The sequence below is a fragment of the Paralichthys olivaceus genome, chromosome 7, assembly GCF_024713975.1.
Source record: "Paralichthys olivaceus isolate ysfri-2021 chromosome 7, ASM2471397v2, whole genome shotgun sequence".
Classification (NCBI taxonomy): Eukaryota; Metazoa; Chordata; class Actinopteri; order Pleuronectiformes; family Paralichthyidae; genus Paralichthys; species Paralichthys olivaceus.
The window spans coordinates 7,017,527-7,031,198 of NC_091099.1; the positions used below are offsets into that span (position 1 = coordinate 7,017,527).

At 42.6% G+C, this 13,672-nt stretch overlaps 1 protein-coding gene across 2 annotated transcripts in view; it reads right to left on the minus strand.

The window, feature by feature from the left end:
• Positions 1–2,776: 2,776 nt before the first annotated feature.
• The window catches only part of kcng4a (potassium voltage-gated channel, subfamily G, member 4a), a 143,350-nt gene continuing 132,454 nt past the window's right edge, over positions 2,777–13,672 (minus strand). For both annotated transcript variants that reach the window (XM_069528152.1, XM_069528153.1), the window contains exon 4: positions 2,777–4,464. In XM_069528152.1, coding sequence (XP_069384253.1) covers positions 3,589–4,464 — 876 coding nt within the window. In that variant the 3' untranslated portion in view covers positions 2,777–3,588. The remainder of the gene's footprint in view (positions 4,465–13,672) is intronic.

Sequence of the window (13,672 nt, forward strand, 5' to 3'; positions counted from 1 at the left end):
TGTGTTAGCTAGTGTTTGCGTAGTGACACTAATGAAACCACAACATTTCATTCTCACTTAATATTTCTTTCGATGCAGCACGATCGAACAAATGAGATATAGATTTTTAACTTGAATGGCTAAGTAGAGGCTCAACAGTTGCCTTATGAAATGTTTAAATGAACTACTTCCCCATTTTTGTTTAGGTCCACATCAAATTGCACCCACTCATCAGTCTGATTACTTTCATCAAAATCCTCTCATTATTAGGAAATCTGTAAAACTTACTTGTAATGTTAAAGAAAATTATAAAATTCCTGGATCTGCCCCAGAATTTTATGGGGGTCTTTTCTGTCCCATGTCCTTCCACCAAGTTTCATGGAAATCTCTTTGGTAGTTTTTGCATAATCCTGCTGAGAAATAAACGAACCAACAAACAGACTTAGTTTTAATATTGCTGGTTATTGTCGTCACGACGTGTACAACACTATGTCTCTGACTCATCATCCTCAGTCTCTCTATGGCCCCCAGGAATCCTCAAAGCTTGGGTTAGCTGGCTTATTAATAATAAAATCCTTCTTAAAAAGCAATACCTCAGGATTGACTTTCTGAGAGGCTCTTTATCCCAAACTGGCTCCTTTACCCTGCAGCCATGAGTGAAACCAGAGAGGCGTGGAGCACAGGACACAACGATAATTCGAAAATAACATCAACTTACTTCTCCTTGTCTTTTCCTTCTCCCCATTTTTCCCATTGTAAAAGGCAATTTCTAGGTTTGTCTTCATAAATGTCACAGCGATAAGGGGGAGGCAGATAACACACATGACAGACGATCCATCTGTGTCTGCCAGGTCGCCATCATCATCATATTCCTTTTCTACCACGTCAGCCCGCAGCACCAGCATCCTCACTTCACCAGCTGCAAGAAACCACACATTTGCAAGTTAAGTTTATTTGTGCCGCCTTCTTAATCACAATTACAGTCTCACAAGGCTTCCCAACGCCCACAGTATGGGAACAATGAATGCATGTGGTGACCCTTTTCCACCTTTAGATTCTCAATGAGCAAGAAAAACTCCCACTAAAACCTCGGCCTCCGTTGTGAGTAGGTGTGTGAGCGAGAGAGCGTTTGTCCATGTGCATCTGTAAGAGAGAGAGGGAAAGAGAGACAGAGATGGCTTTACAAACTTTTGATGGATTCGTTGAACTTTTCCAACAAGTGTGATATTGCTGAATTCATTATGTGTAGCACTGTTGCATGTCAGTGTTTGACTTTCTGACAGTTGGGATAACGCTGTTTCAGATGAGCAGTCATGTAAATTTGGTTAAGAGGCTGATTTGAGAGGGATAAAGATAAATAGAAGCAGTGAGGCGTCAAAATCTGAGAGTGAAATTAAAAAAAAGAGAGACCGCAGAGGGACACTAATTAAAGAGCTGTGTGTTTTGTTATTCTGCAGATTGTAGATGTCTCCAGGCTCATCACACATCTGCATGTGCCTGCAGACACAGTCCTAAGTGAAGGATAAAAGAGCTTCAAGAAACAAGATCCATCCAATGAGATCACAAGAAACAACCTGCAGGTGTGTGTTTGAGACCTAGGTATTGCCTCATTGTGGGGACCTGAGTCTGATTAGATGATGTAGTTATAGTTACAGTTAGGGTATGGGGCTCAGAAATTGGCTAGAAAAAGTGTCCACAATAAGATAGAAGTATGAGGTTGAGTGTGTGTTTATAGAAAAATAATGAGTCTGTGTGTTTGCAAACACTTAATCTTACAATCAAAATAATGAATCCTACTTTTTGTGTGATTGCAGAAACTATAACTGACTCTTCCTGGTGGCGTTTAAATGTTTTTGTAATCCGGGAAACAGGTTAAGAGTTTTTGCCATTTAATGACAGTGATCTGTTTCAATAGCCTCGTAATGTCAGCCTCATTTGTTTGGAGAGAGCTATCAGACACTGAACAACTGTCTGAAAAACACAGTTTGCAGTTTGGAGACAGTCATTTAAATTCCTCGTCCATTTCACTCCTGGCTGTAGTTTCATGTGCGTACAGGCTTGAGAGTAATTGTCAGTCCTGTCACATAACACTGCAGGAGATATTTAACAAAATGCCAAACTAGTGACAAAAACAACAGTAAGCAAAACACCTTGTAAGATGTTGTCCTTTGTGCAGTTTCAATAAATGACAGAGTTCTTTTTTTTCCATGTGGGCGATATATGCCACAATAAATCTCAAGTGACCAAACTACAATAACTGCAGATTCGGAACAGAGAAAAAAAACAGTAAAAGCAAATTAAAAGTGACTGGATAAGACTGAGTTTCAGGCAGTAACCCGTTTGTCTGTGAGGTTTTTAATTCCAACTTTAATCTAGATTATATCCACATCTGGCACGTCCCTGCATGCCTCCACATCCTTCTTGGACCACTCTTCTCAGAAAAGGGAGCATGACCCCAGCCGTTTTGGAAGCCACCCCAGGATTTGACAGCAGATGAGAGGATTGATTTGTCCGAGACCTGAAGATGTAACGTTAAACAGAGATTACAGTTGCATTAGGGAGATCCCTGTCTAAAAAACTAAAGATTTACAGAGCCGTGGCATCTACTCCCGAGTGGTGTAATTGTTCACATGAAAACAAGGAGGTGATGTAAGAAGGGGATTGTCGCAGAATTGTTGTTCACATAATGCTTAATCTGCGCGCTTCTGGCTGTTCGGCAGGTTCAGCAGCAGGACTCTGATTGAGCATCCTGGCCAGAGAGATTAGACCGAAAATGGAAAAACTACAGCCAAGAAAATGGATTTCTCTCATATTACCAGGAGAGCTTTTATTTGAAGCATTGCAAAGTACATTTCATGGTTGTCAGCGCTCATTCTCTCTCACTCACACACCCTCAATGCTCTCTTCATTTCCTCTTCAGATGATTTAAAAAAAAAAAGTTTGGATCACAACATCTGCAGCATCCTCGCTCAGTTTACCAGGAGTTCACAACAGAGAGTCCCATCACACAGGAGATACATAAAGGAGCAATGGATATATGTCTTTAAGAGCCAAAGCTGTCGGTTTGTTAATATTTCTTCTCGGAACATGGTTTCAAGCGTCCCAAAGAATAACCAGAGACTTCCTGGCAGAAAAGTAGAATATACAGTAGAGACACATTTTCAGGCCATACTGCAGGCAACATATTAAAAAGTAATATGACTAAAACTGAACGTTGCAGTTGGGCTTTTAGGTATTTTCACAGTGGAAGGAAAAGCAACTTTGGACTGACTATTGCATGTTTATGGAAGCAACCAGTTTATAATATTGCTGCGGAGGCTTTCTGGTCGGACAGACTGAACCATCCAACTTAAAGGGTTTTATGTCTTTCAGTCTTGTGCAGTCAGCGGTGTGTGCACTAGTACTCCCTATCATCAGAGGAAGGGCAAAGGAAATGCTGTATGTTTAATCTCCTCTTATCCATGCAACACAGATGCTTCATAGCCACGCGGGGACCGAGGCATTTGGAGCAATAGTCATTTGCAGTAGTTTGACAGTATATAAGATAGAGATTAAGGGATGCGGATGTTCTTGGAAGCTTTGGATTCAGTCAGTCAGTGCGAGTGCTGCTCAGAAAGCAGCTGCTGGAAGGCTGTGGTTGTTATTTCCTGCAGCTTCTCCACCTTTTCCCAGCAGAGCCAGCGACTCCAGTGAGTGCACAGTCTGCTTGTCTAGATGTAATCCCAGACCAAGTGGAGCTGAGTCCCCAACCCCTCCCCCCACCGCCTCTGGCAGATCCCCGGAGGCGGCAGCAGCTGCGGCAGCCGCACACTCTTCCTTGAACAATCGGTCATGCTCCATCTTGAGCTCTTGGTAGGAGCGAGAGAACATGTGGAAAATGGAGGTAGCAGGAAAGGCCATGATGAGGATTCCACTGAGGATGCTGCTCATCGCTACAACCTGCCCTGGAATGGACTTCGGTACCATGTCGCCATAGCCTACGGTTGTCATGGAGATAATAGCCCACCAGTAGGAGGCAGGGATGCTGCTGAAGTCATGGGTGCCCGTGAGCTCGCTCTCGGCCAAGTGGACCAGCGGGGAAAAGAGAGTGACGGCAACGCAGAGGAAAAGCAGGAGGAGGCCGAACTCCCGGGTGCTTCGCCTGACCGTCAGCCCGAGCGTCTGCAGGCCGAGGGAGTGACGGGCCAAGCGCATTACGTAGAGGATCCTCAGCGCCCGCAGGATCCTCAACACCAGGCCCAACTTGTCTAAGTAGCCCTTACCTCCTCCTGGCCGCTCGTGCTCCAGGTTCGGGTCTTCCTCACTCACCACCAGGGAGACGTAGTAGGGAAGGATGGCCATGGCGTCAATGATGTTGAGTGGCCCTCGGAGGAAGTCCAGCTTGCTGCGGGCCTGAATGAAGCGCAGGACGAACTCCAGGGAAAACCAGGCCACACACACCGTCTCTATGATGAACATGTTGTAGCACTTGGCGGAACACTCGCCCTGAGGTGGAGAGGAAAGACGGAGGGTGGGAGGTGGAGGAGTGGAGAGATGGAGAAAGTGAGGATGGGCAGGAATGTGACAGGAAACAAGACAGATGGGGAGGAAGGCACGGGGAGATGGGGAGAAGACAAAAATCCTGAGGTCAGATAATCACCCTCGATAATCATCATAAATCATGAGCTGTAGTCGCTCAGTATGCTAGAGCTACTGCAGCAGCACTGATAGATAATACACTGACATAATCAATCAATTATTTCATTAGAGCAGGTCCCAAAGATTAATAGGACGCTCAGCGGGAGCAGTGACAGGAAGCAATCAGGCTTGCGTGCCCTCTAACTACAGTGTCAGGGAAGAGCAATGCAACAATAAAAAAACCAATGTGATGATACACGGGAGCAGAAAACCCTGCTGTTAACTGACCCATTTCTTCAAAGCTTTGTCCCACGCCACCATAAAGCTCTGACGCTCTCATTTTCACTTCTTTTTTATAACAAATTGGCTTTTGTTCCACCTCCTCCTCACACTTTCAAATCCCACTCCAGAAGATTTCCATATAAGCACTTATCTACATTACAAGAAAACTTTATAATTTCACTGGTTTATCGAGCATCAGCCACTTTTGGATGAAGGGCACTGAATCCGTTTCCCTTTGAAAGATGAAGGAGGCTCCGAAAACTGTGTTGGAATATAGTTTTCATTTTTGTTGATTTGTCTTGTTGCCATATTGAAAGTTATAGTTGCATTGAAAAAATATTTGTCATTCAATATTTATGAAGGAGACCTAATAGTCTACTATTTGATGCGGTTAGCTTTGGTTCTGGATTTAGTATAGATAGAGGACTGAAAGACTTTTGTATGTCATATGTACGTCCTGTTGCATCACCTACGTGGGCTGCATCTACTTATTGACTAGTTTGTAGACAGAGGAGGCCCTGTAAAATAAAATTACAGGATATAACTAACAGCAAAATGAACATCCTTGTTGTTCAAACATTATATCATCGGAGGTGAAGTCTACAAGTATCCGGTCTTCCACTGTTTAATGCTGCCACAACTTCTTGCAATTGGTCCGAAAGTCTGAACTATCCAACATCATCACTTTACTTCCTCCTTTGCTTTTCCTGGAAAAGAGTCATAAGAGAAATCTTTGTCACTTGAAGGTGTACATTTTTCATTATCGGGCGTTTTCTGAAACAGCCGATGTTGTTTTTCTTGGGAGGAAAACATCCTCCGGCGTTGTCCATCTTTGGAATGTCTGGCTGCACCCACTGACAACGATGCTCGTAACTTATGGACTGAAAATGTCCCTTCAGCTACACTGAAGACAATTCATCAGTTTTTCTGAGCAGGATGAGAGTTTTTCCTGCAGATCTAGAAAGTTGTTCTTTTTTATTTCTTTAAATGTATACAAGTAAAATAAATCTTTCCTTATTCACATCATAATGCTATATATGCGACCATGTGACTTTATATTAAGGAGGACATTATGTACTCCCTCAACCTCTTCTATCATTAGCTTCTCTGCATTTTCTCCACTTTTCTCATTGTTCAAACTCCTCATTTATTTCCTCTCTTCACACTCCGTCTCATCTATTTTCCTTCCCTCTCATCCTTCTTTTCTCCCTCTGCCACCGTCTCCTTATCCTCCTGCCTCTGCCTCCACCTTCTCATCACTCATTCTGTTTCCTCCTCCATCACCCTCTCCGGACTCCCTCCCTCTCATCCTTCATTCTCACATTGCTCTCTCTCATCCCTCATTCATTCAGCATTCCTCCAAGAGAAACACAACCTTTACTGTTTCTCTATGCATTATGCATCTTTCACACTTGTGTCCTCTCCTGTCCTCTCAGCCCACTTTGACTCCTAGCCTTTCACTCAGTTCCTGCAGTGCATAGGGCTGAGCAATAAGACCAGGTACTTCATGTAATGAAAGAAATTTCATATCACACTCAGACATTTACATCCCACTTTTTACAGCTGCATTTTTTGTTTTTTGGAATTTGTATGCTGTCAGAACAAGATAAATCCAGACATGAAAAAGACTCCGACCAGCAAAGACAAATAGAGGATCTCGTACCTAAAAAGGGACACAGTTTGGATATTAAAAGTCTGACATGGACCAAAAAGATGTACTTTGCAAATTATGCTGCAGTCCTGTCCACAAAACAGACACAAGCTTCATTGTGTTATGAGAGAGTTATATCCAAGTCTTTCATAATGGTATAAAAAAGTGTTTTGAAAGGGAAAGAAATATTTATTATCTGACTGCTAAACATGCAAATTTCGTGTGTTGCATACACCCATAAAAACCCAAATTGGTATGCACATCCCACATTTGTTAATTGAATAATGTTTTTGAATCAGGCCAAATTCAAAATATAAAAACTAAATATGTTATTTAACCCTAACCCTATTCACCAGAGGGTGAATAACTCTGACACGGGCTGAAATTTGGTGTGGGTGCGTGGCTGTCTCCCCTTTAGTACGCGTGAGATGCCCAAGTCTCTAGGACTTTCAGAAAAAAAGTTATTCAAAAATATTGTGTACTTTTTGGTTGAGATTTGGTGGTTTGACCCATTCCGGAGGTCGAAGAAGCTCGGGGATGGTACCAATGGAACGGGCATCCCCACATTAGTTCAGATGGAACCAACTTCCAAGTCTCTATGACCTTCAGAACAAAAGTTATTCAAGAATATCTTGATCTCCAATGGGTTTTCCTCCCCAACCCTAACCCTAACCCTGGCTGCAACCCTAACCCTAACCCTAATCACAACCCTAACCCTAACCCTAATTGCAACCCTAACCCTAACCCTCATTTCAGCCCTAACCCTATTCACTCTAGGGTGAATAACTCTGCGCTGCTTGCTCGAAACGTGCTGAACCCTAACCCTAACCACAACCAAAAAATCAAACACTAATCACAACCCTAACCCTACCCCTTCCAAAGGTCGTAGAAGCTCGGGGGTGGTACCAATGGATCGGGCATAGCCACATTAGTGGAGATGGAACCAACTTCCAAGTCTCTATGACCTACAGAAAAAAAGTAATTGAAGAATATCTTGAGCTCCAATGGGTATTCATCCCTAACCCTAACCCTAATCACAACCCTAACCCTAACCCTAATTGCAACCCTAACCCATATTAGGGATTAATTGGAATAACTCTGCGCTGCTTGCTCGAAACGTGCTGAAATTCGGTGTGGTTGTGTGGCAGGCCACCCTTTATTAATCATGAAATGCACAAGTCTCTATGACTTTCAGAAGAAAAGTTATTCAAAAATATCTTGTACTTTTTTAAAATAGATTTGGTGGTTTCACCATTTCCGAAGGTCGTAGAAGCTCGGGGATGGTCCCAATGGATCGGGCAGAGCCACATTAGTGGAGATGGAACCAACTTCCAAGTCTCTATGACCTTCAGAAAAAAAGTTATTGAACAATATCTTGAACTCCTATAGGTTTTCAGCCCTAACCCTAACCCTAATCACAACCAAAAAATCAAACACTAATCACAACCCTAACCCTACCCCTTCCAAAGGTCGTAGAAGCTCGGGGGTGGTACCAATGGATCGGGCATAGCCACATTAGTGGAGATGGAACCAACTTCCAATTCTCTATGACCTACAGAAAAAAAGTTATTGAAGAATATCTTGAGCTCCAATGGGTATTCATCCCTAACACTAACCCTAATAGCAACCCTAACCCTAACCCTAATCACAACCCTAACCCTAACCCTAATTGCAACCCTAACCCATATTAGGGATTAATTGGAATAACTCTGCGCTGCTTGCTCGAAACGTGCTGAAATTTGGTGTGGTTGTGTGGCATGCCACCCTTTATTAATCATGAAATGCACAAGTCTCTAGGACTTTCAGAAGAAAAGTTATTCAAAAATATCTTGTACTTTTTTTTTAATAGATTTGGTGGTTTCACCATTTCCGAAGGTCGTAGAAGCTCGGGGATGGTCCCAATGGATCGGGCATAGCCACATTAGTTGGGATGGAACCAACTTCCAAGTCTCTATGACCTACAGAAAAAAAGTTATTGAAGAATATCTTGAGCTCCAATGGGTATTCATCCCTAACCCTAACCCTAATAGCAACCCTAACCCTAACCCTAATTGCAACCCTAACCCTAACCCTAATTGCAACCCTAACCCATATTAGGGATTAATTGGAATAACTCTGCGCTGCTTGCTCGAAACGTGCTGAAATTCGGTGTGGTTGTGTGGCAGTCCACCCTTTATTAATCATGAAATGCACAAGTCTCTGGGACTTTCAGAAGAAAAGTTATTCAAAAATATCTTGTACTTTTTTAAATAGATTTGGTGGTTTCACCATTTCCGAAGGTCGTAGAAGCTCGGGGATGGTCCCAATGGATTGGGCAGAGCCACATTAGTGGAGATGGAACCAACTTCCAAGTCTCTATGACCTACAGAAAAAAAGTTATTGAAGAATATCTTGAGCTCCAATGGGTATTCATCCCTAACCCTAACCCTAATAGCAACCCTAACCCTAACCCTAATCACAACCCTAACCCTAACCCTAATTGCAACCCTAACCCTAACCCTAACCCTAATTGCAACCCTAACCCATATTAGTGATTAATTGGAATAACTCCGCGCTGCTTGCTCAAAACGTGCTGAAATTTGGTGTGGTTGTGTGGCAGGCCACCCTTTATTAATCATGAAATGCACAAGTCTCTAGGACTTTCAGACGAAAAGTTATTTAAAAATATCTTGTACTTTTTTAAAATAGATTTGGTGGTTTCACCATTTCCGAAGGTCGTAGAAGCTCGGGGATGGTCCCAATGGATCGGGCAGAGCCACATTAGTGGAGATGGAACCAACTTCCAAGTCTCTATGACCTTCAGAAAAAAAGTTATTGAACAATATCTTGAACTCCTATAGGTTTTCAGCCCTAACCCTAACCCTAATCACAACCAAAAAATCAAACACTAATCACAACCCTAACCCTACCCCTTCCAAAGGTCGTAGAAGCTTGGGGGTGGTACCAATGGATCGGGCATAGCCACATTAGTGGAGATGGAACCAACTTCCAAGTCTCTATGACCTACAGAAAAAAAGTTATTGAAGAATATCTTGAGCTCCAATGGGTATTCATCCCTAACCCTAATAGCAACCCTAACCCTAACCCTAATCACAACCCTAACCCTAACCCTAATTGCAACCCTAACCCTAACCCTAATTGCAACCCTAACCCTAACCCTAACCCTAATTGCAACCCTAACCCATATTAGTGATTAATTGGAATAACTCCGCGCTGCTTGCTCGAAACGTGCTGAAATTTGGTGTGGTTGTGTGGCAGGCCACCCTTTATTAATCATGAAATGCACAAGTCTCTAGGACTTTCAGAAGAAAAGTTATTTAAAAATATCTTGTACTTTTTTTTAATAGATTTAGTGGTTTCACCATTTCCGAAGGTCGTAGAAGCTCGGGGAAGGTCCCAATGGATCGGGCAGAGCCACATTAGTGGAGATGGAACCAACTTCCAAGTCTCTATGACCTTCAGAAAAAAAGTTATTGAACAATATCTTGAACTCCTATAGGTTTTCAGCCCTAACCCTAACCCTAATCACAACCAAAAAATCAAACACTAATCACAACCCTAACCCTACCCCTTCCAAAGGTCGTAGAAGCTTGGGGGTGGTACCAATGGATCGGGCATAGCCACATTAGTGGAGATGGAACCAACTTCCAAGTCTCTATGACCTACAGAAAAAAAGTTATTGAAGAATATCTTGAGCTCCAATGGGTATTCATCCCTAACCCTAACCCTAATAGCAACCCTAACCCTAACCCTAATTGCAACCCTAACCCATATTAGGGATTAATTGGAATAACTCTGCGCTGCTTGCTCGAAACGTGCTGAAATTCGGTGTGGTTGTGTGGCAGGCCACCCTTTATTAATCATGTAATGCACAAGTCTCTAGGACTTTCAGAAGAAAAGTTATTCAAAAATATCTTGTACTTTTTTAAAATAGATTTGGTGGTTTCACCATTTCCGAAGGTCATAGAAGCTCGGGGATGGTCCCAATGGATCGGGCAGAGCCACATTAGTGGAGATGGAACCAACTTCCAAGTCTCTATGACCTTCAGAAAAAAAGTTATTGAACAATATCTTGAACTCCTATAGGTTTTCAGCCCTAACCCTAACCCTAATCACAACCAAAAAATCAAACACTAATCACAACCCTAACCCTACCCCTTCCAAAGGTCGTAGAAGCTCGGGGGTGGTACCAATGGATCGGGCATAGCCACATTAGTGGAGATGGAACCAACTTCCAATTCTCTATGACCTACAGAAAAAAAGTTATTGAAGAATATCTTGAGCTCCAATGGGTATTCATCCCTAACACTAACACTAATAGCAACCCTAACCCTAACCCTAATCACAACCCTAACCCTAACCCTAATTGCAACCCTAACCCATATTAGGGATTAATTGGAATAACTCTGCGCTGCTTGCTCGAAACGTGCTGAAATTTGGTGTGGTTGTGTGGCATGCCACCCTTTATTAATCATGAAATGCACAAGTCTCTAGGACTTTCAGAAGAAAAGTTATTCAAAAATATCTTGTACTTTTTTTTTAATAGATTTGGTGGTTTCACCATTTCCGAAGGTCGTAGAAGCTCGGGGATGGTCCCAATGGATCGGGCATAGCCACATTAGTTGGGATGGAACCAACTTCCAAGTCTCTATGACCTACAGAAAAAAAGTTATTGAAGAATATCTTGAGCTCCAATGGGTATTCATCCCTAACCCTAACCCTAATAGCAACCCTAACCCTAACCCTAATTGCAACCCTAACCCTAACCCTAATTGCAACCCTAACCCATATTAGGGATTAATTGGAATAACTCTGCGCTGCTTGCTCGAAACGTGCTGAAATTCGGTGTGGTTGTGTGGCAGTCCACCCTTTATTAATCATGAAATGCACAAGTCTCTGGGACTTTCAGAAGAAAAGTTATTCAAAAATATCTTGTACTTTTTTAAATAGATTTGGTGGTTTCACCATTTCCGAAGGTCGTAGAAGCTCGGGGATGGTCCCAATGGATTGGGCAGAGCCACATTAGTGGAGATGGAACCAACTTCCAAGTCTCTATGACCTACAGAAAAAAAGTTATTGAAGAATATCTTGAGCTCCAATGGGTATTCATCCCTAACCCTAACCCTAATAGCAACCCTAACCCTAACCCTAATCACAACCCTAACCCTAACCCTAATTGCAACCCTAACCCTAACCCTAATTGCAACCCTAACCCATATTAGTGATTAATTGGAATAACTCCGCGCTGCTTGCTCAAAACGTGCTGAAATTTGGTGTGGTTGTGTGGCAGGCCACCCTTTATTAATCATGAAATGCACAAGTCTCTAGGACTTTCAGACGAAAAGTTATTTAAAAATATCTTGTACTTTTTTAAAATAGATTTGGTGGTTTCACCATTTCCGAAGGTCGTAGAAGCTCGGGGATGGTCCCAATGGATCGGGCAGAGCCACATTAGTGGAGATGGAACCAACTTCCAAGTCTCTATGACCTTCAGAAAAAAAGTTATTGAACAATATCTTGAACTCCTATAGGTTTTCAGCCCTAACCCTAACCCTAATCACAACCAAAAAATCAAACACTAATCACAACCCTAACCCTACCCCTTCCAAAGGTCGTAGAAGCTTGGGGGTGGTACCAATGGATCGGGCATAGCCACATTAGTGGAGATGGAACCAACTTCCAAGTCTCTATGACCTACAGAAAAAAAGTTATTGAAGAATATCTTGAGCTCCAATGGGTATTCATCCCTAACCCTAATAGCAACCCTAACCCTAACCCTAATCACAACCCTAACCCTAACCCTAATTGCAACCCTAACCCTAACCCTAATTGCAACCCTAACCCTAACCCTAACCCTAATTGCAACCCTAACCCATATTAGTGATTAATTGGAATAACTCCGCGCTGCTTGCTCGAAACGTGCTGAAATTCGGTGTGGTTGTGTGGCAGTCCACCCTTTATTAATCATGAAATGCACAAGTCTCTGGGACTTTCAGAAGAAAAGTTATTCAAAAATATCTTGTACTTTTTTAAATAGATTTGGTGGTTTCACCATTTCCGAAGGTCGTAGAAGCTCGGGGATGGTCCCAATGGATTGGGCAGAGCCACATTAGTGGAGATGGAACCAACTTCCAAGTCTCTATGACCTACAGAAAAAAAGTTATTGAAGAATATCTTGAGCTCCAATGGGTATTCATCCCTAACCCTAACCCTAATAGCAACCCTAACCCTAACCCTAATCACAACCCTAACCCTAACCCTAATTGCAACCCTAACCCTAACCCTAACCCTAATTGCAACCCTAACCCATATTAGTGATTAATTGGAATAACTCCGCGCTGCTTGCTCAAAACGTGCTGAAATTTGGTGTGGTTGTGTGGCAGGCCACCCTTTATTAATCATGAAATGCACAAGTCTCTAGGACTTTCAGACGAAAAGTTATTTAAAAATATCTTGTACTTTTTTAAAATAGATTTGGTGGTTTCACCATTTCCGAAGGTCGTAGAAGCTCGGGGATGGTCCCAATGGATCGGGCAGAGCCACATTAGTGGAGATGGAACCAACTTCCAAGTCTCTATGACCTTCAGAAAAAAAGTTATTGAACAATATCTTGAACTCCTATAGGTTTTCAGCCCTAACCCTAACCCTAATCACAACCAAAAAATCAAACACTAATCACAACCCTAACCCTACCCCTTCCAAAGGTCGTAGAAGCTTGGGGGTGGTACCAATGGATCGGGCATAGCCACATTAGTGGAGATGGAACCAACTTCCAAGTCTCTATGACCTACAGAAAAAAAGTTATTGAAGAATATCTTGAGCTCCAATGGGTATTCATCCCTAACCCTAACCCTAATAGCAACCCTAACCCTAACCCTAATTGCAACCCTAACCCATATTAGGGATTAATTGGAATAACTCTGCGCTGCTTGCTCGAAACGTGCTGAAATTCGGTGTGGTTGTGTGGCAGGCCACCCTTTATTAATCATGTAATGCACAAGTCTCTAGGACTTTCAGAAGAAAAGTTATTCAAAAATATCTTGTACTTTTTTAAAATAGATTTGGTGGTTTCACCATTTCCGAAGGTCATAGAAGCTCGGGGATGGTCCCAATGGATCGGGCAGAGCCACATTAGTGGAGATG